The sequence below is a fragment of the Micropterus dolomieu genome, linkage group LG10 (genome assembly GCF_021292245.1).
Source record: "Micropterus dolomieu isolate WLL.071019.BEF.003 ecotype Adirondacks linkage group LG10, ASM2129224v1, whole genome shotgun sequence".
Taxonomy (NCBI): domain Eukaryota; kingdom Metazoa; phylum Chordata; class Actinopteri; order Centrarchiformes; family Centrarchidae; genus Micropterus; species Micropterus dolomieu.
The window spans coordinates 7,912,258-7,935,012 of record NC_060159.1 but is presented as its reverse complement, the minus strand read 5'-3'; the positions used below and the strand labels follow the sequence as shown (position 1 = coordinate 7,935,012).

Genomic DNA, 22,755 nt, shown 5'->3' with positions numbered 1-22,755 from the left:
GGGGTTACATTATACACTGTGCTGTGGTATAACTGCCTCTTCAGCACTGAAACGCTCCATTCTTTTAATAGGCCTTAACCCCACCTCTGACTTTATAGCCATTAGCTTTATTAGTGCCCAACCACCCAACGCTCACGTACACATACACAGAGGGGAGAATGACGGGAACAAATTCCATTAGAGGCCTATTGGTTTACAGCCAGATGGTTAACCTGCCCTGAATAAATCTGATAAAGACTACTGTACAGCAGGACTCTATCTCTCTCTCACACACACACACACACATATATATATATATATATAAATAACTCATGAAGCCTAATGGAAACTCATCAACCAGTAATTTTATTATATTAGACCTCCCTGACACCCCATCGTCAGGTCGTCAAGTCTCTCACTTCGTGATGCATGGCTATCATTTACACATTTACACAGCGGGGTGGTTGCAGAGGCAGTTTGGTTTGATAAATCCTCTGACGGGGCAGAATCATAAGCAGGCCTCATCAATCTAACAGCCGCTGCCTTTGAAGATTTTTTGGAGTCAGAAATGCAAAACAGCTAAATGTGTTCCCAAACTATGAAATAAAACTGTTTGTGACTGGAAAATTATAGCAGCTGTGGCTGAGGCTGATATGCTGCCACTGGATTCCAAAGCCACTGAACGGTGGGTTGAATAAAACACTCGGGCTACTGCGTAAATAGTAAAGACAGGGAACATTTGAAAGGAATTTAAGGAAATCGAAAATCTTGCACAGCGGTGTACCGAGAACAACTTATTGCTCAACGTCAGCAAAACCAAGGAGCTGATTGTTGATTTCAGAAAAAAGGAGGCAATCAGTAGAGCTGAGGTGGAGCAGGTGGAACAGTTTCAGGTTCCTGGAAATCAGCATCACAGAGAACCTGTCAAGGTTATCTCACTACACCACGCTGGTGAAGAAAGCTCAGAAACACCTGTATTTCTTAAGGAAACTTAAGAAGGCAAAATTCCCGTGCAAAGTTCTTATCAACTTTTCCAGAGAAGCAACAGAAAGCATCCTGACTGGAATCATCACAAACTGGCATGCAATGTGCACGGCCCAGGACCGGAGGGCTCTGCAGTGTGTGATTAAAACCACTCAGACGCCAATCTACTGAGCATCAGTGATATGAGGGAGGTGAGGTGCCTGCGCAGAGCCTAAAGGATATTAAAAGACAGTACCCACCCAGGCACCACCTGTTCACCCTACTGCCGTTTGGCAAGAGATACAGAAGTATCTGCTGCTGTACCACCATGTAAAATAGTTTTATTTCTATGATTTATTATTTATTACTTAATTTCATTATAAAACCCTGTGTTATAAAATGATTAATAACTCTACCTTGTAACCCTGTATCATGTTGAATGAAGCAACATTCAGCCTGCTCCAGTAGACAAAAGCTAGCTCGCTTAGTTAACTAATATACTGCTTGTGAATCGTAAAGCAATAGTTGAGAAATACGCTTAATCGCTTTCTTGCAGACAGTTCGATGGGAAGATTAATACCACCTCTCTCCTGTACATTAATTATAAGGCTACAGCACACAGCTCATTTGCTTATCTTAGCAAAAAGACAGGAAACAATGGGAAACCACTAGTCTGGCTTTGTCCAATGGTTACGAATCTGCAGTCTACTAAAAGCCAGCCAGCATACCTTCCTTACCTTTGCAGCCACAGACAAAAGGCACCACAGATGAGTCAACAGCAAAAGCCAGACTAACTTTTCTTCGAACGGTGCAGTTGGGTCAGACACTGCTTGGCCTCCACTGTCTGCTGCGGAGCCAGCTGTCTAGTGGGAGCTGCTGCATCAGCTCACATTAGCTGCGAGTGACACAGATCAGAACGAGCCAGCGGTGACCAGGTGGTGGTCCCTCTGACTCAATGGATCTTACTAACAGTCCCATGGTGAATCGGAGGGCCAACTGTCCATCACTGAGTGGTAAGTGGTAGAAGAAACCACCATGGGCGAAGAGATAGTGTGACAAAGGAAGAAGGGAGGAACAGGCTGTACAATTTCTGTGGAAATTCTATAGTTTACTACAAAGTAATTCTGAATTTGTAACTGAGGGAGGTTTGACAGAGGCTAAATCAGTGCTACGCTGCTCTAAACAAGGCTTTAGCTGTTTTTTTGCCTTTTTGTAAATGGGGGGTTATCAAACCTCTAATCATCTTACTGTAAAAGCTCCAGATTAGCAAACAGGAACATATGCCAGCTCTTTGTCCTCCACATCGATTTCTTGCTTCTCTTGCTTAATATTTTATGAAGTCATCATTTTCAACAGGTGGAGGTTTTTCCGTTTAGAGTTTTCCTTTGCTCTAAAGACATGCAGGTTAGGCTAAATGGTGACTGTAAATTGCTCGTAGGCGTGTTAGTCAGTCGGCCTATGTGTCAGCAGCACTGTGATGACTGGAGACCTGTCCAGGTTTGACACCCATTGTGTGTTGGGAAGTGTTCCAGCTTCCTGCAACCCTTTGCAATGTGGAATGGATGGATTATTGATTATCTGTGTCAGCACTGTGAATGTGCACAGTGACCAAAAGAAAGACGCAAGCCTTGTTTTTAAATTATACAATAATGGCTTACTAAAACATAAAATGCTGCTGGCTGAAGACTGATGTCAGCACATTTATCTGATTCACTGGCTTAATTTACATTTATGTATAACATAAACTGTACTTTTGCAATACTGCTACACGGCACTTAAATAATAATCAAAGCAAAACAACGTCCTGTTTTATCTCTCTTCACCTTGTGGTATATAAGCAGAGTTCAGCAACAGGGCATGTTCACTGACACCTGGCTTACATAACTTGCTGTTTTTATTACGACATAATGACAATACGCTGCGCTCACTGCCTTTCATCCAAGTTCCTGTCAGCACGCTCTTCTCACTGACATTCCCCAGACTTTTTAAGGTCCCACCCAAGAGCTATCTGCAGCTTTTCAATAATCCTAATTTGGCATACAAAATCTCAAAAGCATAACTCATTGCAAAACTGTAAATAAGTCAACTTCAGACCACCACTGAGATATGTGATGATAGCAAAGCATTTAAACAGCTGGAAACGCTCCAAGTTGGATCAGTTATGAAACACACTGCATTAGAATGGTTATATGCAAGTATATAAAAGCACAGCTACAATAAAGATTTGCATAGTGTACAGGGCCTGCCTATGTACTATTACAATCTCTCACATGCAAAGCAGACTAAAATTGTCAATACTGACGACAATATTTATTCCTTGAAGACTTTTGGTTCTCTTGTTTGTCAGTATTTCATAGATGAAAGGACTAAGAACCAGTTCTGAGTAAAAACTCTAATCTCTCTTATTTTTATAGTCAAAAGGCTTGTGAGAAAAAACCTTGCAAGCCTTTTTGTTTTTGGGCGTGAAAGAAAAAGTAACTGTAAAACAGTGATAGCAGCGGTGTGAGTGAAGATCAAACAGATTTCTCTGTTGAAATATTTACTTCTCTGAGAAAAAAAAGAAATATATGAAAAGTTGGCAGCAGGTCTTCATTCCGTGCTCAGTAGTGTGCATTTTTCAGTGCTCTGCAGGTGCAGTGATATTTCTGGCTATTTTTCACCCTAATCTCTCAGTGGCAGCAGCTGAGGTTTCAGGGATGGCCAATTTCCAGCTGTGCCTCCCATGAGTGGCATCTTCCTTTTCATTCTCATCATCTCCTCTTTTGCCCACACTTTGATTTTCATCTGTTCTTCCCTTTCATCTGCTCCTCCTCCTTCTCTTTTGCCCCATCTCTGCTTTTTATCAACCTTGTTTACCATTTCATGCCTCCCCTTCTTTCCTCCTCGTGTCTCATCCCCTAACCCCCCCTAACCCAACCCATCATCCATTTCTCCTAATCCCACCTCCTCTTTTTCCACATCTTTCTCAAGTCTCCTCATTTGTCCAGTTTTTCCCTTCTCCTCAGCCCTCATCGGCTGACGACCACTGATGTGGGCTCCTCGAAAACCTCCTCCGTCAGCCTTTCCACTATTCCTCCATTTGGTGAACCGCGCTGCCGTGACTGTGGTAGATCAACATGAACACAACAGGAATCGGTTCCATGCTTCTGCTTTCATTCTACTTGGCGGGTTTTTATGATACTGTTCCCTCATCAAATGGTCAATTATTAAGTTCTGCATGTAACCTGCTCACATTGCACCTTTCATCTTGTTCCATGTCATATAAATACTGTACCACAGCATGGGTCTGGAGAATTATTAACCAGTAGCACATGGTAGCAGGCTGCCTAGTCATATTTTTTCATGTAATCCCTTCTGGTTTTGTTTGTCGTACATTGTGCTGACCACAACATTGCCCTATAGGTATACAGTCCACACCTTGCACCTTGAGGGAGCGCAGATTTAAACCAACAGCAGCAAGAAAAGCCATGCATCTAGAAGTGTTCCTCTGCAACAAGATTCAACTAGAAGAATAATACGTCAAAAGCAAGGTGAGATGTACAGTAGAAAGCCACGGAGCTCAAGGAGGTGCCACTGTGTCGAGAAGTGGAGTAAAGAACACCCCATAATACTGAATAAAAGAGCATAGTAACCTAGCAACAGGCAAAAGGAGAAGCTGCTTGCTCTGCAGTGTCCTCTGTTGCTCCTGCATCTTCAACCTTGCATCTTCCTTTTAGAGGTTCTCCTCAACAGGCCTCTACGAGACACTTTCACCCTACCCAAGCCTTTATCCCTCTACTTCCTGTTGTTGCACCCTAATAAGGGCACTTCCATCAAGTGCACATGCCATTTAACACCGTTATGTCTTCTAAAGGGTTTAAGAGAGTGCCTCGGTTCATACATTGCATATCATACGCAGGGCTACGTGCCATGTATTTTAAAGAGTGGTGGGCAGAGATACAGCACTGGATCCCGCTCTTCAAATCCTTTTAACGGAGAAGCCCTCCCCTCCAAACCCTCTGCCATGTTTCGGAGAGCCATGGTAGAGCTACAACATCAATGGTTTAATCCCCTTACATCTTTTGTTGACTGAGAGGAGAGCGAGCAAGTCAGAGAGGATATATAGGAGGTAACAAACACACTGTAAAACGTCTCCTGAAATCCTTCTTGGCTGGCTTTAGTAGTGGAATAATCAAAGAAACGGGTGAGATTTCAGAGATTTTTCTGGGTTATATGTGTGTATGCAAGGCGACGCGGGGGTGGGTTCATTGAGTTCACTCATCATCAGTCTAACCTCACCCAGACATCACTGAAAATGTTACGGCTGCAGCGCCATTTCCATTAATTGCAAGTATCTCCCACTCCCCATGATATTTGAACATTGTGTTATCATATCATAACGCATTTAAGTTAAATTATGTTTGAAAGCAGCCATAACCTGAGGAACACTGAGGTTAACTAAGGTTCACCAACCTTTGTTGCCTTGCAGGCTAACACCGGATTCAAAATGTGCTGATGCTGAACCCTCCTAAAAACAGGAGCAGAGGAGTGGAGCAGTGTGATATCAGAACTGACGAGGCCACAGGGATGGAGATGAGAAAAATGCCGCCTATAATTGACTGTCAGATCTGTCATCTCCTCACAGTGTGTGAGTGAGAAGGGTATGAAATATGCTGCGTAATCCCCTTCTGAAGACGAATTACTAGCTCCATTTGCCTTATCTGACACCTACCAACTCTATACAAAGCCATATTGGCCGTCCCGACAGAAAACAACAGAAATACAGAAGGCTACCATCTCTTCCCTCTATCCTCCATCAAAACACTCTCAAACCAAAGTTTGATTCTGTTCTCCATCTATCAATCTCCACCACACCCCCTTTTAAGATCAATCACTGTGGCCAAGCAGCCCGTGTGTGATCAGACATTATCTGTACTTCTGCTAAACCCAGAGCTAACTCTGGCAGCATTAAAAAGGATCAGACGGACCCCAGGAACATCTCCAAAGTTTCAGATAATCATGTAGCCATCCCTGGTTGTTCCACAAATATTAATACCAGCACAGTTATCCTCCAATACCATGAATGGCAAATAAATGCCAATAGATGAAAGGATCAAATGCATTTGTACTTGAACATCTCCCTCTCATCCATCCAGTCATTGATTTACTCAGACAAACTCCCTTTCTGTGAGACCGCATTTTCATGATTATCAGCTTTCGCCTAAGCTCTTTATGATTGATAGTCACATTGGTGGAATCGAAATGCTCTACACTTGGACGAGTTCGAATGAATAATGACTTTTCATCAGCCCTTATAATCTAAGGCCAAGCCCAGTTAAGTAGGGTGGTCTTAATGTGTTTGTGATTGAATTTCAACAGCCATCAGAGTATGTCAAAAGCAGCACAACTAGGAAAAAAACGGATGAATCATTTTTGAATAAATATCGACTGTGTCAAAATTCCTCTTTATACATTTTATTTCATAAAGCACAAGGTTAACAAGGTTTTGTACCCAACAGGAGATGACAGTTTTTGAAGAAACAGTCCAGACACTTTTTGTTAATGAACTGTGTGTAGCGGTTTCCTAATTTTGCTATGCAAAGAGATCCTTCCATGTTAGCCTCACAGCAAGTATTTTAAAAGTTCACAGGGGAAGATAGGAAACTACTTTTTTCCACCTTCTTAGTAACATTATGTGGATAACAATAGGCTCGAGTCAACATTTCTGCATTCATTACACACAGACAGACACATAATTCCTTTGACTGATCACTTGTCATCTAAATCTTCCAAATACTGCTTCTCTCTAGGCTCTAAGTAACAAGAACAAGTTGAGAGAAATGTCTGTCTCAAGGCCCATCCAAAACCAAAACAGATACATGTTTTCCCAAGTTACACAGTCCAGTCTTGGAACTTAACACTGACCTGCAAGAGGAAATTAGCCTCCAGAATAGCAAGGTTACCTGAAACCATTCCAAAAACCTTCCTGAGGATGTAGCAACCGTGTTGAAATTGTACAATTTATTCCAGATGCTTCAGCCGACCGTCAAAACTCCACACTATCTCATCCATCTAGAGGGCTCCCCGCCAGTTTCACTTTCTTGTTTTTTTTGCAGGCACTCTAGTTATGCTACCTCTAACTATGACTCTGAAGTTTTTATTATTGAAGTAACCAGTCAAGTGCTTCAATATCTCATTATTGCAACAGCGCAAGTGGTTTTCCAGTCAGCTATTGCACAAATTCAAAATGAGGAATTATGTCTCTCAGCTTGAAAACTAATGAGCCATTCCATTTGGGACCCACCAAAAAGTGGCCCCATGCCCACATTTTTAAGCACCAGAGAAAACAATCTATAACCATTAAACTACATGTTGGAGTGGGGTGACAGCACTATGTAAATGCAAGCAAGGTGAAGACATCTGCTGACTCCAGTCTCCAATGTCACAGCAACCAAAAGCAAAGAGCTGACAGGCAGAAAGTCCAGATGAACGCCTTGTTCCTCCCCAGGCCTCAAGAGGAGCTGATGAAGAGGTGTTCTAAATAAGAGTTGCTGACTTTTGGTAACCTGGGACTGTTCCACTGGCGAAGGTCATTGGGTGTGTTGCATAGACAGAATCAAATTGCTGATGGCGAGTTTATGGTGCAACCCCAGATGGCTTTCTGTCACTGTGCCTCCTGAACCCAGTCGCTCTTTCGAACTCCCCTCCTCAGTCTCTCGTTTGCATCTTAATCAGTTGTTTGGATCTGACGTATAACACAGATCAATGTGGGTCTTGCCAGGGGCGCAGTATCACTCATTAAAATCAGTGTTAGTCAGTTAAGGACAGGCTGACAATGGGGCAGGGGACAAGCGAGGGACGTACCTTTAATAAAAAACCTTCTACAGTGTAGAACGTGCACTCTAAAAGAATGCCCTCTACAAGCTGGGTTTTAAATATACATCTGTATCCATCTTTAAAGCCCATTTTTGGTGAATCCTGGCAGGTGCATACTTGGACACTTTTCATTTGTCCATGGATACTTAATCCGTCAGTAAAGGTTAGATGAGGCTGAGACAGGAAACACAATATCAAGAAATTACAAGATTCTTCATTTTGTAAAGCAGATATAATCAACATTTTATAGTAATGTATCAAATTTAACTGTGAAAACAATGAGACAGCATGTAAGGTGTCCCCTTCATAGTGATGAACCGACTCAAGCTGCAGCTCCCCTTGGCTATACAGAGCTTTATAGTGAGTGTCAGCTCATTGTTTAGCTGACGGGCCCACAACGTTACAGTTTCGATTAACATCTCACCGCTCTCAAAGCATTGTTTTCAGCAAAACAGCTCTAAAACCCCACTGTACACTATCTGCTTAGCACCAAACAGCAGACAAGCACAGTTAGCGACTAGCTGGTGAACATAATGGAGCAATTAGCAACTAAAGAGCCAGATATTCTCTTTCAGGAGTTGGTGGAGACCAAAAACAGAGCTAAAACTTTGTTAGCTTGGATTGACTTCCAAATACTAGTGTTTTACTAGAGTGACAATAATGTTAAACTTACAAAAATAAAACCTCTTGTGTCTCAATTATGAAAGCTAGCGACACTGACGTGTGAGAAGCTCAAAGGAAATCATATAAAATGTCAGTTACTGTTTGATGATATGACCAACACCATTTGGGTGTTGCATATTGGAAACCCCCAACCATTCAGATCATGTACAATGATCTGCTTCTTAAAATAACTCATGCTCAAGTGAGTTTTCCACAGAGTTTTCCAGATAGTAAAACCGGTATGAAATAGTTTGAAACTGAAAGTGAACGAGCAACTTGGACCACACCCCGTCTGTCTCTTATGAGTAAGTTTCTTGGAAACAGGAAAAAAATAAAAAATAAAAAAAAACACACACACACACACACACACACAAAGCTGACCTCGCTCTGGCTGGCATCATTCTGCACGGGTCAATCAGCATGGAGGCCAACCATGCCCAAACCTATCCCCATCCCCATCCCCCTCCCCTCCGCTTCAGTGACTGAGGCTGGGCGTGGGTGCCGTCCACTCGCCCCACTGATCATTGCTGTTGCCTAGGCGACTGAGCAGCCCTCCAGCAGCCCCTTGCCCAACGATCAGACAAGAGGGACATACATTTAGATCCGCACTGATGTAGAGGGAGGCGCAGAGAGAGGAAAGCTGTAATAAGTGGCTGAAATTGCCTTCATATTTGTGAGATAACACACTGTTTGCTTGCTATGACACCACTGAAAGATGACCACACAAATATAACAAAACCTATTTATATGGAAAAGGCACAAGCATTCGATCTTACAAGGAGTCCGTGTCTGTGTGTGCGAGGCTCATGCTGGCTCCATAACCTCATTCTGTCGGCTGGGTGCTGCGCTGACAGGAATGAACGCACAGAGGATCAGACAGCAGGTTGAGAGGAATGAAGAGAAAGATGGATGCAGATGGAGGGAGAGGGAAAGACTGGAGAAGTGAAGGGAAGACTGGGAGGTAGAAGATAAAAAAGGCAACCAAGAGACACACGCTTTCTTTTGTTTTCCATCTTCCTGCTCTTCTTCCCATGTAGTCTCTTTCCTGCTGTGTCACTAGGAGGAAGACCCACTTCCCCCTTTTATTTATCCAGGAATGTGAGACGACCTGACGGGCTGGCTGTTCATTGACAGTACACAGCTGAGACTTCCCCCTGTGGCTCGTTCTCTCAATCTCTCCTGTGCATATACGTGTGTGTGTGTGTGTGTGTGTGTGTGTGTGTGTGTGTGTGTGTGTGTGTGTGTGTGTGTGTGTTTTTCTACTCCATTATCTGTGTTATCAGCTGACCAGGCCTCACACAGGCAGGGCGCTGGGAAACGTAAGCCAGAGAGTGCAAAGAGAGCCCATGCTGTGCTCCGGGGAAAGAACATTTTAAGTGTCCATTTCGACATGTCTTTGGGAGTAATTGGCAAACTAAAAAACTAAACACTGAAGAACAGTAGGTATCAAAAAAGGGCTGCAATTTCTACCCCATGTGTTAACATGACCTAATGCGATCCTATTAATTTTCGCAATCATAAAATTCCTAGAGTTATTATTTTCCGTTGACCAAGAGTAGCTCTTGTAAATTTGATTATTCCCTTTATGAGAAAAGTACCAATGTAACCATTCGCATGAGGCTACAAGAAACCAAGTCAGCTTCTTGGAACACAGAAACATGAATCTGAGTGTGGACAAACAGGATATCAGTGACAGAAACATCCTATTCCTGCCCCCCCAGACATGCCATACAATGACTTGAAACCACGGCTGAGATGAAAACACCATTGTGTTGTTGATCCTCTGGTTCAAAACGAGAAAGGAGCTCAGACAGGGAAACGCCAAGGCTCACTTTAACTAACTGGCTGTGAGTGATTGAGGTTTATTTAAGAAAAACACAAGTAGGCCTGGGTGATTCTTTGAAGAATATAAGTGAGCTCCAGAGACTTTGCAATGATTTACACAAAGTAAACATGGACTTTGATTCTTTCTCATAAAAAGTGACCCCAGTAGATCTTTTCATTCAAGACTTTACTTATGCATTCACAGATGAATGTGAATATCAAGGTGCTGACTAATTTGCATTAGCATGATGGAAACACACACACACACACACACACACACACACACACACACACACACACACACTCACTGGTGGGCCAACTGGGAGGGCTGGTTCTACAGTTTTATAGTGAGCTTTTAGGTCACCTCCCTCCCCAAGGGTAAAAGAAAAGGAAACAGAAAATAAGAGAGCAAGACAGACAGAGAGAGAGAAAATCCTCTAAATTACCAATATGCACCTTATATATTAAGAAACACATGGAAAGGCCAGGTACTGAAAACTCCAGTTTAAACATGCAATTTTATGACTTTTCTGTGAGTTAATTAGGACTCATTTTAACCTAATTTGAGCCTAAATGGTACAGTGGGTTTACAGGGTGACTCAACAGAGTAGGTTAAACACAGGAAGGCTTCTTAGGAACAGCACAATTTCCTCAAGACAACAAATGTAGGAGGCCAGTGCAAGAACAACATATCAGAATCAAATGATCACATTGTGCTGAAGCGCTTACAAGTCTTAATCTCTGATGAATCACTGACCTATCCAACTGGTTTCTGAGAGACATGTGCAGCTGAATGTAGACTGGCAGACTTATGGTAGTAAGGCGGCACAGAGATAGTCTTCCGTGCGTCTTTGCAAAATATTTGGTTCTAGAAGCTTGGCGATGTAGTGGCTATTCACAGGGCTAGCTGGATAACTACTGTAGCTGGGGAGCTAACCGCTAACACACTAGCCATACTAGCATGTAGCATAGGCCTACTAGCACTAGCCAGTCACAATAGCTCCCTGAGCTTCATTCTATTTTCTCTGTACTGTGCTTGTGTTTACTCCCCCTTTTGTTCTTGGGGTTGTGAACCATTTTATTCCACAAAGGGTTTTACTGAAGAGGGAAACCAAATGGGGCTGTTTTAAATGCAAGTATGACCAAGCCTTTAGGTATGGGAGAAGGAAGGTCCCCTTTTTAGGAAGCCATCTCGAGCAGTCAACAGAAGTCTGGCCTGATAGAACATCTCCCTGGCCTCTGGCAAACACACACATACGTGAACGTGAAGGATAAAGCCACCTTGGCTGCAAAATGTGCTAGAACTTTAGCTTCAGTTGTCCTAGCACGCAGGACTAAAACCCATTTACTAAATCAATGTTTTATTTACTGCATGTTTTATTTCCTTGCATTAGTGTAGATGTCCATGGACATGCAATGACCTTACTCACATCACCATTGGTACGGTAACTTACACTGACTGACTAGAGTTGGATATATCCTCTTTCTCAGTCCATGTCTGAGAAACCTCGTTCTCTGCCGAGTTAGAAACCTTTAAAGCCATTTGGCAGCTAAAAGGCCAGTAGAATGTGTGAGGGTCTGTTAAAGGTCAACCAGCTTTATTGTAGAGAGGATCTTTATCAGTTCACCTGGACAATGTCAAAGCAGCACTTTCCTGCTCCCGCTTGGCCACTCTGTCTTAATCTCACACGGTTATACTTACTCTGCATGGCAATATAGGGGGGCCTAATGCAAGAGCTCTATGACAGCATCATATTTCAGGCGGACTTTGACTGGAATTGGGTTCCAGACCACCAAAAGCGAATGCCGACGTTGAGAAGTCTGGAAATAGAAGTCACTACTATAGCTTATGAAACAGTGGTACTCAATGTAGTCCCTGCTGTTCTTTTATTTTTTGTCTTCTTAACAACAGAAGACTTCACTACTCCTTACACACTACGCCGCACACCCTGTCTATGTAAACACACACACACACACACACACACACACACAGCATGTATCCCCAGAGTGTGGGGGGGGTTGTCAACACACAAGAAATTCAATTAAGCAGACAGCACGATGTCTCTAAATCCAGCCTCTTTTGAGCTCAATATGCCCTCCTACCGTCCCCCACCACTCCACCCCCAGGCTTCCCAGCCAACCCCTTAGCGCCATTCAGCCACTCCCAACACCCCCAAGACTCAGTGGGCCCTTTGCTGGGCCCCCCTTTCATTCACTCCTCTCCCAGCACCTCTTTTGCCTCTAAAGAGATGGGCTTTTAGATTCACATTTGCCAAAACAAACAAAAAAAAGATGAAAGAATTTAAAAATTGACTGAAAACATATGAAACCCAGGCCTCTAGCTCAAACAACTGGTCGGTTTCACTCTTAGGACACCAAACGCTTTCATCTTCCTCCTCTTCTTCCCATCTGTGTGTGTATATGTCTGGCAACCGGACAGATGCTGTTCATTTAGCACTTGAGCGGCAATCCTCGAGCTTGTCTCCTAAATGCCCAGGGGAGCCACTGGCATTTGGACAGCATTAAATAAAGTCACTCTGCAGACCTCACACAGTGGCCAGACCTGACCTCGCAACATGGTCACTCCACTCGGATTTCAAGCAGCCAATTGAGTAAATCTGTGCCGGTGAAGAAAACCATTTTCTTACTAGTCAGGGCTGTAGAAGCTGATGTCGACCTGCAGGCAATTAAATTTTCTATCCAAGCAGGTTTTTGAGATTTATTCATCGAGAGGAGTGATGAAACACTTTTACGCCATTTCATCTGACTGCTCCTGGGTTCAGCCATCCAACTCATGTAACAGTAGATAAGGATCAATGTAGTATTGCTGCTGTTGTTGTTTTTAATCGATTGCCATCTTGGGTTATTTCACAACACAGTGTTAATAGTTGCCCTGTTTCTTTCCGTGGGGGGTTGTTTGTAATTATGTAAAAGCCTGAAAGATTTGTGATGTTCACCTTTGTTTAGAACTATATAGCATCAGTCTCATAGCAATGCATTGGCTTTGACAATGACATAATAAACCTCTCAAGTGAAGCGCATACTTCCCTTGCTAGCTTAGTTATGTGTGTGCATGCGTGTGTGCGCATGTGTGTATCTGTACATCACTGACAAAGATGGACACACTGAGCCAGAACCTCAGGGGCACACAATGTCACAAACATCTACCGAAACAGCGGCTTAGAGAGGTGCTGGGCTGCTGCAGACACAATATTGATGTTACGTAATGACAGCCAAACAACGCCCAAAAATGTGTGTCTTGGCGTGTGAGTGTGTGTGTTTCCGGATTAAGGGGTCACTCTGCTCTCTCTCATGCATGTTTCCATCCTTTTGTATTTGTTACCTTCACGGTTTACACAGCCCATGACTCCAGGAATGTCCGATAGATAACACGTGACCTGTGTGATCTGATTTGAAGCTGCTTGCTTTGAGCTTCTATATATGCTGCTGCCCTGTCCTTTTAAAGCAGGGTAAAATACAATAAATATATAAAAAGTTTCAACTGAATGGGGGATTTCCCCCCTCCTCCCCATGATACAGAATTTATTTCCCTTGCCAAACAGATCATGGCGAGTTATCAGCCCATGTACTAGCTAAACGAGGCTTAGTGTCCTCCTGTTCCATCAGGGCATTTTCATCCCGGCTCGAAGCTTTCAGCCGTGTATTTAGGTCTTAAAACAGGGACATTGATTTCTGGTCCCTTGCCATGCATTTCAAACGGGCACTAAGCAGACATGAGTGCTCTTCCACAACCAAAGACAACAATGATAATCAGCAAACAACCTCAAAAAAATCAATTTGCTCCAGCCCCCTTTAAAAGCTATTTAGATAAGTCCTCTTCCTTGAGGACCACAAGTGCAGTGACCTAAATCAGTGCAGATTGACATGATGGGGTAGCATGGGACTGAAAAGGCCACTTAAGGATGCTGTGTGCGCATATGTGTGTGTGTTATAATCACCCCAATCAAGACTTTAAAGGGAGATTAACCCAAGACCCCCCACCCATGTTAATCCTTCACAGCAATTTTGATCAGCATATGTTGTCAGTGCAATCACACATGGTAACTACACAACACATTCTGACTGCATCTAAGAGCTGTGAAACCAAGGCAGAGGAATACAGTATTACACCTGTATTCTTCTGATCTCTCACAGCCACTGGCCTACTGGAGAGTTGAACCTCAAGAAATCAACTACAATTTCAAGACGCCTCAAATGGGCAACAACTTATGCCCCTTGTCTTGGAGATCTTTTAAATCAGGGGTAACTGTAGGTCATCCATCCCAGCCCATGAGAGTAACTTTTGGACACAAAAATAAAATTGAAAGGGCCAAGTTGCCAGTGTTAAATGTAATAGCGCCAAAAAAACTTTTATTTTGGAACTGATGTCTGGCCTGATTGGTTGGACTTTAAGATGTGCATCTTGCAGGGCATGTGTTAAGTCTGCATGTGGCTTATGACAGCAAGGTGTGTTTCCACAGGTGCAAGGAGTGTGTGTACTCACCATTAAGTCCATTGGGGATGCTCCTGTGATGGTGCGGTGCTGACAGGTCATCCATGGACCTCCTCATGGTGGGGCCCATCTTACTGTTCTCTGAAGAGGGCTTGTGAATGTGGTTGTGATTGTGGTGATCGGGGCTACCGGCACTCCCAGTGCTGGACGTGCTACTCCCGTCTCCAACATCCCTGACCGTGCCGGTGCCACCGTTCAGGTTGGTTAAACTGGACTGACTGTCTATGGAGCTCCTGGAGCCTGCTCCGTTCCTCTCCTCGTCCAGCATGAGGATGATCTCCTTCAGCTCAGTGTTCTCCCTCAACACGGTGTCCTGGTTGGCCTCCAGCTCCTTCAGCTTCATCATGTAGGTTCCCACCTCTTTCCACATGGCACTGGCAGTGTAGCGGCCAAAGCGTTGCCACTCTCGGGACAGCTTCTTGCCCTTCTGTCGGTCGTCGTCCAGGAAGCAGCAGAGCTCCCGGAGCTCATGGTTGTCGTCCTGCAGCTTCTGGTTGATCTCCTTCAGGCTCCGGATCTCGTGCAGGTGCACCTGCAGCCGCCGATTGATGTCTTTCATCATGTTGCCATGGTCAATCATCAAGTTCATTTTGTCGCTGTCAACCCTCCTCAATCTCCGGACCAGCTCCTCTTTGCTGCACCGAAGCAGCTCCTCGTCCGTCAGCTGGCTCAGTTCATCCCTCGGCCCCTCGGACGGATTTTTAGCCATGGCTGTCTTGGCTGTGAGTCTCAGTTCGTTAAAACGGCGGGGCTTGAAATTAACTATCAAAAGTCATTTAACCAAGCCTCAATTGCGGAATTGTGTTAAAATACGAATACATTGTCCAAAATATTAAAGTATCGTTATGCCCTCCTCTTCAGCAGACGGATAATGAAAGGGAAAATATTAATGGTGCTATGGCAACCCGTGCATGAATTGAATGCCCTTACTAATCTTTTGAAGGAAAATCCGTTATGAAACTCGTTAACAACTGCGGGTAGCCTACTCACATTTCGTCAGTAACACCAACATATGATTTTCAATCGATTACCAGTGATTTTCAATCAGGTCACCGGCGCAGAGTCCCGTCAGCACATCATACCGCGTCCCACCGCAATGTGCGCCGTCTCCGCTGGACATTGCTCCATTCAAAGGATAGTAAACAAAAAATCCAACAAATTTGGTATTTTAATGTTAGCTAAAGCCCACTTTCAGCTAATCGATGAATATTCGCGTAAACAGGACACATCTAAAAGCACACTTTTTAAAAAGAAAATATCTGAACGCGTTTGCAGTCAACAACGCTCCTCGGATAAGCCTCTTTACTGAGGTGGCGTGCTGGTGGACGGAGGATTCAAGCCCTTCCACTGAGCCAGCTCTGAATTGTCAGCACAGCCCCCCTCCACCTCCTCCTCCGTGTCCAAACACTCGGGTTTGAAATCATTCAAGAGGCTTTCGGCCAAGACGGCCAATCACGACGTGGGAGAGGAGCGGGCGGCAGGTAGATGAAATGTGCGGTGAAGCCTCACAAGGCACAGGCTCGGCCCTCTTAAAGGAACAGTACCACACGTCCAGGACAGGGAAAACATATTACTCATAAAAGACAACAACAAAGCACTTGACTATTAGCTTAGAGCGCCTTTTCAAATTTGAAATATTACATCAATTAACTAAATACGAATAAATAAAATACATATATTTAAGGTTTGTGTGGTATATTTAGCTTTTAATATTCATAAACGTTAACTCACTTCTGTTAGTTTAAGCTAGTTCAAGTATTTGTTCATTTTTAAGCAAAACATGAAAAAAACTGTAAAAAAAAAAAAAAAGTAATTGGCCCAATTACTAATTATTTTAAAATTACAAACGACTTTAACCCCCATTATATTGACATCACCCTCCCACTACAATGTGATTCACCACTTAAAAACCTCATCTTAAATATTAAATAAACATATGAAAACAAACTCCTGAAAAGAAGCTTAGATGAGTGACGACTTTCTCTCAACATTGTAGTTTCACAGGTGCTTTTGAAATTTCTTTGCAAGGTCACCAGCGCCACCGTGTGTCCACTTTTGGTAATGGAGAAAACAGTAGGTTGAGTACATAACAAAATCCCTTCACAGCAAACTGAGCACTGAACAAATCAGACTGTTAGGCATTTTTATCAATTATTAATTTATTAAAGTGCTTTTGTATTTTTTTTTGTATTAGTGTTAAAGGCACAAAACGAGTTAAGAAGCTCAGTGAGTATGGAAGAACAACTACACAGAGATGAAGGGTTAGTTCCGCCAAGATTGAAGTACTAATGATACTGTAAGCTACTCAAACATTTCCCCATATCCTTATAATTGTAAGAACATTAAAAACATCATACACTGTGCACACCATTATAACAAGCATTGATATTATTTTCTTTACAAAGGCTGAAACAAATTAATAAAAAAAAGTAATAAAACAACTCGGCAGTGATAATTGCAGCAGGCAGTTGGTTTCTTCTTATGTTGTGGTGCTGTCTGAGCATTTATTTCTTGTGATTCCTGTGTCTCACGGAGCACACCACTCCACTCTTCGGCCTGAGTGTGCCAGTGTCCAGGATGTCAAAGGTCTGACCCGGCACAAGGGTGAAGTCAAACCTCTGGAGCAGCTTGGCCATCACCACTTTAGCCTCCATCTGTAATCACCCCATCACGCATCTGGAATTAACGTCTTGTGATGTTTTGTGTGCGTTTGTCTTGATTATTTATGACCGTCACCACCTACCTGAGCAAAGTTTTGTCCCAGGCATGAGCGTGGGCCGAGGGCAAAGGGGAAGTAGCAGTAATAAGGCCTTGTAAAACAGATAAGAAACAGCGTCACTCAATACACTGCATTGTCCTTTTATATGGAACAACGATCAGTGTTTCAACATGTTGTGACTAAAAACAAAGTATGTCATCATATGAAAATTGTATGCTACTTACTTGGGAGCATCTGGGTGAAATCTGTCTGGATCAAATGTGAGTGGGTCCTTGAAGAATTTATCCATTCTCCCAGTCACATAGCTGCTAAACTGAATTTCAAAATAATGTAGTGAACATTTTGATGGCAGGCCACTGTTAATCCTTTCAGTATTCTAAAAATGTCTTCTTTTGTTGTGTGTTTAAAGTTAAGGGGCAGCATTGTACTTTATGTACAGTATATAAAGAAGAAACACAATTAAAATAATTTGGGTTCTGACACACACTTCCTGCTTTATAGGTACAAACACACTCAAAAGTGAATGACTCACAAAACATGTGACTCCTCCCGGTATGTGGATACCGTCAATCAATATGTCTTCCAGTACGTCACGAGATGTGCCTGGAGCAGTCGGGTAAATCCTCAGAGTCTCTTTTAGAACCTAGGGGAAGGTTACAGTGTGAGGTGCACATCTTGGGTCATATGCTTAAAAAAAATAAAAGATACATTTAAGTTCATTCAAGCACAATTGCAGGAACAGCCAAGTGAATGATCTTGGTCTCACCAGTAGATGAAGCCATCCCTCATTCTGAACATAAGAAGACATGTTGTATAGGCTAAGAGCCAGTGAGTAACTGAACACAAGAGCACGTTGCACAATGGATTCACATGCTTCACTCCTAAAGAGCTGAACCTAACTTTCCTAACTTCATGATATGTACCTGTGAGAGGTAGATCAGTTGCCCCAGATCGTCATAACTAATTTCCTGCTTCATCCCAATGATATCATCCACCTCCGTCTTCACTCTGAGAAATAAAAACACAACTCAGGAAACCATAATTTAATAGCTCCATTATGAAACTGTATTGCACAAAACTATTAGTTCTCACTTCTCCAGTATATCAGGATGTCTTGCAAGTTCCATGATGCAAAAAGCCAGTTGATTAGCTGTTGTTTCTTGCCCTAAGAGAAGGCAAAATGAATCAGAACATTACCTTTAAAAGGCATAAACATGGATCAACAACTAACAACACACATTAAACTGATTATATTCTGTATCTCTAAACCACAAAGGGGGGCAGGGGGCATTTTGGACTTTTATTTTGCCACATTTCACACATAAAGGCAGAAACAACACAGACTCACCCGCAATGAAAAATGTCACAAAATTGTCCAACATTAACTCTTCATCTTCTTTAGACATGTTTTCCTCTGGAAAAATACAAAAACATAGCAAATGAACGTTGCAACTTTATCTTGCACTTCTGCTCTGCAAATCTAACAAAAATCTGAATTTTATGAACTATCACCTTTGTCAGCACTTTTGATGATCTGCGTGAGGATGTCCTTGGGGACGTCATCGCCGTTTTGCATGGCAGTCTTTCTGTCATTAATCCACTGAGCTCCAGTGGTGCGCAGCAGGCGGCAAGCTTCTCTCACTTCATTAATGAATGGTCGGTTCTTTGGATTGAACTGGAAATGCAAGATTTTAGGATCTCACACAGTTTCCCATATATTCGCCACATAAACTTGCAGGGAAGTCCTACCTCAAAAAGGGTGTCTCTGAGATAGTACACCATCCCTTTCAGGCACGTCTCAATGGCTGCAGGGAAAGGTGAACTATTCTTCAGCAGGTCTAAATCCACACCAAAAGCAACCTGAGAGTTATCAAGAAAACATACGTATAAAATGTATGTATATAATAAAATAGTTACAACTTCATTAGATTAACTTTTGTTTTAAGCTGGTGCTTTCGCCACATTCAAAAAAAACAGACCCTGGCACATTACCTTTGCAATGACATCAAGGGTAACACAGTTGACTAGGTGGTGCATGTTGGCGTCTGTTTTGTTATCAGCAACATCTGTAAGTTTATCCATCAGCTTCTCTGCCCTCTCATTGAAGGTGCCCATTAGACCCCTCAAATACCTGGAAATAATGGTAGCTTAAGACAATATGGTCCAAAAGAAACAGAATATATTATTGTGATCTCTTGTGTTGACTGCAAGCCCTGGAGAGCAGATACTCCATTCTGGCTCTTTGTGATCATTTAACAACTCACAAGCTACTGAAAGCAGGGTCCATGATCCGGCGCTGTTTATACCACTGTTCATGGTCGTGTGCTGTTACTAGGCCATTACCTAGGAACCTTGAGGAGTGACATGGAACATAATACTTATTCAAAATATGGTTGTAAATTATTTGACATAACAAAACCAACAAACTCATTACCTTGGAATCAAAAGTTGACAAACAATACTAACAAGTGCACCTAAAACATGCCAAGATTACTTGAGTTGACATTACCATGTATGATGCTGTATCTTTCTCTGTAATGTAAGATACAGTTTGACAACAACGAATGATAATGATACAGTACCTGTATTATTGAGACTTATACAGCATGAAGACTATAGATAATCTGACTAAAAGTCTAATAAACTACCTTTGACCAAACAGGTTGAAGAGTCTCTTATAGACAAATCTATCTTTGGGGTACTTTGGGGACATCAGGATTTCCTGAAACAGAGCCATTAAAAGAGGGACCAGATGTTTTTAATGAAAATAACTTTTTTTATTTTGCAAAGATCCCCACAAAAGCAGATCTATCAGTGCACTTTTACACAGTTAATTGTGCAATGTTCATGCAACTCAAGATTACACATTAAATCATTGTCAAGTCCAGTGTTTACCTTGGTTGCCTCTGGTGAGGTCACACAGAGTACAACGTAATGGAAAATATTCACTCTGTACACAGACCCATACTTCTCAGCCCTGTAAACGACATGTTGATTATCAGTTTGAATTTCAAACAATACATGTATAGTTACATGTGCAAACCGTACCCAAAGTGAAGGTGCACTGATCACAATAACTAATGAATAACGTAAACACATTTAAAAACGGCATCAACAAGAATCATCGGGCATAGTGGTGGTAAGTTAACTTACTACCTGGGACCTAACGTTAACTTTTTGCGATTGCATTTGTTCTGAGTTTAACGTTACAGTTTTACATTAAATGTTTTGTTATTTGTATATGTATATGAAAGTATGTAAATATTTATATGTATATGAAAGTATGTAAATATTTACATACTTTCGTCAACCACATATGAACAATTAAACATGTTTGAGTTTAACTTACCATTCCAGAAATGTGTCGTGCACAATTCCGCCATTTTTCATTGCCCTCAATAATGTTGGTGAATGTCCTAATAAGAAACTGTGAGAAAAACAAAAGTGTCGGCTGAAGTTACTGTCAATACAATTGTTTTAGCTAATGTTAGCTAGGTGACGACAAAACAAGTACCGTTAGCATCATTAAGAACGACCCACTTAGCTTAAGCTAACTTAGTGTTAACGTTCACTTACCTGTTTCTCGGTGGGCCAGGAATGTGGTCATATTTCATGTGAATGTGTTTAATATACAAGCAGTAACCAAGAAACGCTATGAAAATCATAAAGAGCAGAAACATGAGCACTTGAGCAGTCCAGCTCAAAATCACATGAAAAATTGCCATTTGGTAACGTTAAGTCAAGTCCTTTGTACCACCAGTTAGCGAAGTTAGTCCAAGTGAAGACGTTCGTTAATTTGTGACTGTACGCGTAATAACTTTGAAAGGGAAGTGCCTTCAAATTGTGACTGTATCACATAACGCAGCATAACAGGCTCCATAGCTCAGTGGTTAGAGCACTGGTCTTGTAAACCAGGGGTCGCGAGTTCGATCCTCGCTGGGGCCTGTCGTGTGAACGTTTTTATTGCTCAGATATGAGTTCGATACCTGCTTGAACACGAGTGTTTTTCTTTTTCTTGGTCCCAGTTTCAGCATTCCACCGTACCGTTGTTCCAAAAACTTCGGTACCAGCGAAATAATGCTGTATTTATTACTGTACTAAGAGCTGAACGGCACATTGGTACACCAACTGTAAGCTAACGTTACTGCTAGCTTTTACATCCAACATGTCACAGCAGTTTGCAATTGTTTGCAACAGCATGTATATCCTACACTCAGGGGCGCTTTTAGACCATTTTTATGGGTGCTGAAGCACCCATAAATTTCATCTAAGCACCCCTAAAAATAATACAATCATTTATTAGTAATTATAATAAAAAAATAAAAATATAATAAAAAAAACTGAAGGAAGAGGAGGTGCCACGGGAGGAGAAGGAGAAGGACAATGGAACCAGACACCAACAGTAACAGGTACAGGGGCAGTGTGCAGGGCTGAGTAGGCAATCAGATGTATAGATAGAATTAGAAAATTGATTATCGTTAGTCATATTCATTACAGATGTTCTTCTCATGCATATGTAGCTGTACAGTCAGTACAAGCAGAGGGTCCAGTACTGGGGAAGCTGAGCCAGAGATAGGCCTACTCACAGCTGAAGATGAGGGATTTGATTTTTATGCATACACATACACACACTGCTCTATTTTATAGGACTGTATTGTAGTTTTTGATTATATTTAAATATTTGAGCACTCTGACTGGCTATACACATGACATGTTGGTAGCAGTATACTGTAACTTAAGTGCTCCAGCTCAGGCTTGCCTGACCTGGTTTTGTTCATTGCAGTGGTGCCTTGCTTAGGCCTATACAGACTGTAGAGGCAGGTGTCATCCTAAAGCTTCTTGACGATCATCATCATAATCTGATTCACTTTATACAGCAAATACACTGTAAGTATTAAAATAGCTGCCAACTCGCATAAAAGTGAGTTTTACAAAACATATATCGTTTCTTAATGCCACAGGCTGAGATAAAAAAAAAGTAAGTAAATCCCAACTTTTGAACTAGGCCTATACTGTTTTTCTGCACATGCATTTATAAGAGCAGTATTCAGTGCTTTACAAAACATAACGTTGCTTAACGCCACTCTCTCCCGACGAGTCCCAGCATCACAGCCAGAGTTTCCTCCTATAAGTTTTACATTGCTGTGCTGCTTCAGCAGATGCTTCAATAAATCAGATGTAGAATTGTTCGCTGTTGAAAGCTTTTTGCTGGTCGCACAAAGTTTACAACGGACGAAAT

The 22,755-nt window shown here is 42.3% G+C and overlaps 2 protein-coding genes and 1 non-coding gene across 6 annotated transcripts in view; 1 reads left to right on the top strand and 2 right to left on the bottom strand.

The window, feature by feature from the left end:
- ccdc85cb (coiled-coil domain containing 85C, b) overlaps positions 1-16,283 on the bottom strand; it is a 44,420-nt gene extending 28,137 nt beyond the window's left edge. For 3 of the 4 annotated variants that reach the window (XM_046060518.1, XM_046060519.1, XM_046060521.1), the window contains exon 1: positions 14,789-16,283. In XM_046060518.1, the coding sequence (XP_045916474.1) occupies positions 14,789-15,506 (718 nt within the window). In that variant the 5' untranslated portion in view covers positions 15,507-16,283. The remainder of the gene's footprint in view (positions 1-14,788) is intronic. The other variant, XM_046060520.1, reaches the window with a different exon arrangement.
- Positions 16,284-16,936: 653 nt separating this feature from the next.
- LOC123977643 (cholesterol 24-hydroxylase-like) lies at positions 16,937-21,323 on the bottom strand. Its single transcript, XM_046060517.1, has 15 exons — positions 21,093-21,323; positions 20,866-20,943; positions 20,412-20,493; positions 20,165-20,238; positions 19,781-19,867; positions 19,509-19,647; positions 19,266-19,376; positions 19,029-19,191; positions 18,865-18,930; positions 18,609-18,681; positions 18,440-18,524; positions 18,049-18,159; positions 17,741-17,829; positions 17,541-17,607; positions 16,937-17,451 (listed from the first exon to the last, which is right to left on the bottom strand). The coding sequence occupies exons 1-15, from the start codon at positions 21,239-21,241 to the stop codon at positions 17,302-17,304; spliced, it is 1,524 nt and encodes a 507-aa protein (XP_045916473.1). The 5' UTR covers positions 21,242-21,323; the 3' UTR covers positions 16,937-17,301.
- Positions 21,324-21,388: 65 nt separating this feature from the next.
- Positions 21,389-21,461, top strand: trnat-ugu. Its single transcript has one exon. It is a non-coding gene; the product is annotated as a tRNA-Thr (tRNA).
- Positions 21,462-22,755: the final 1,294 nt, after the last annotated feature.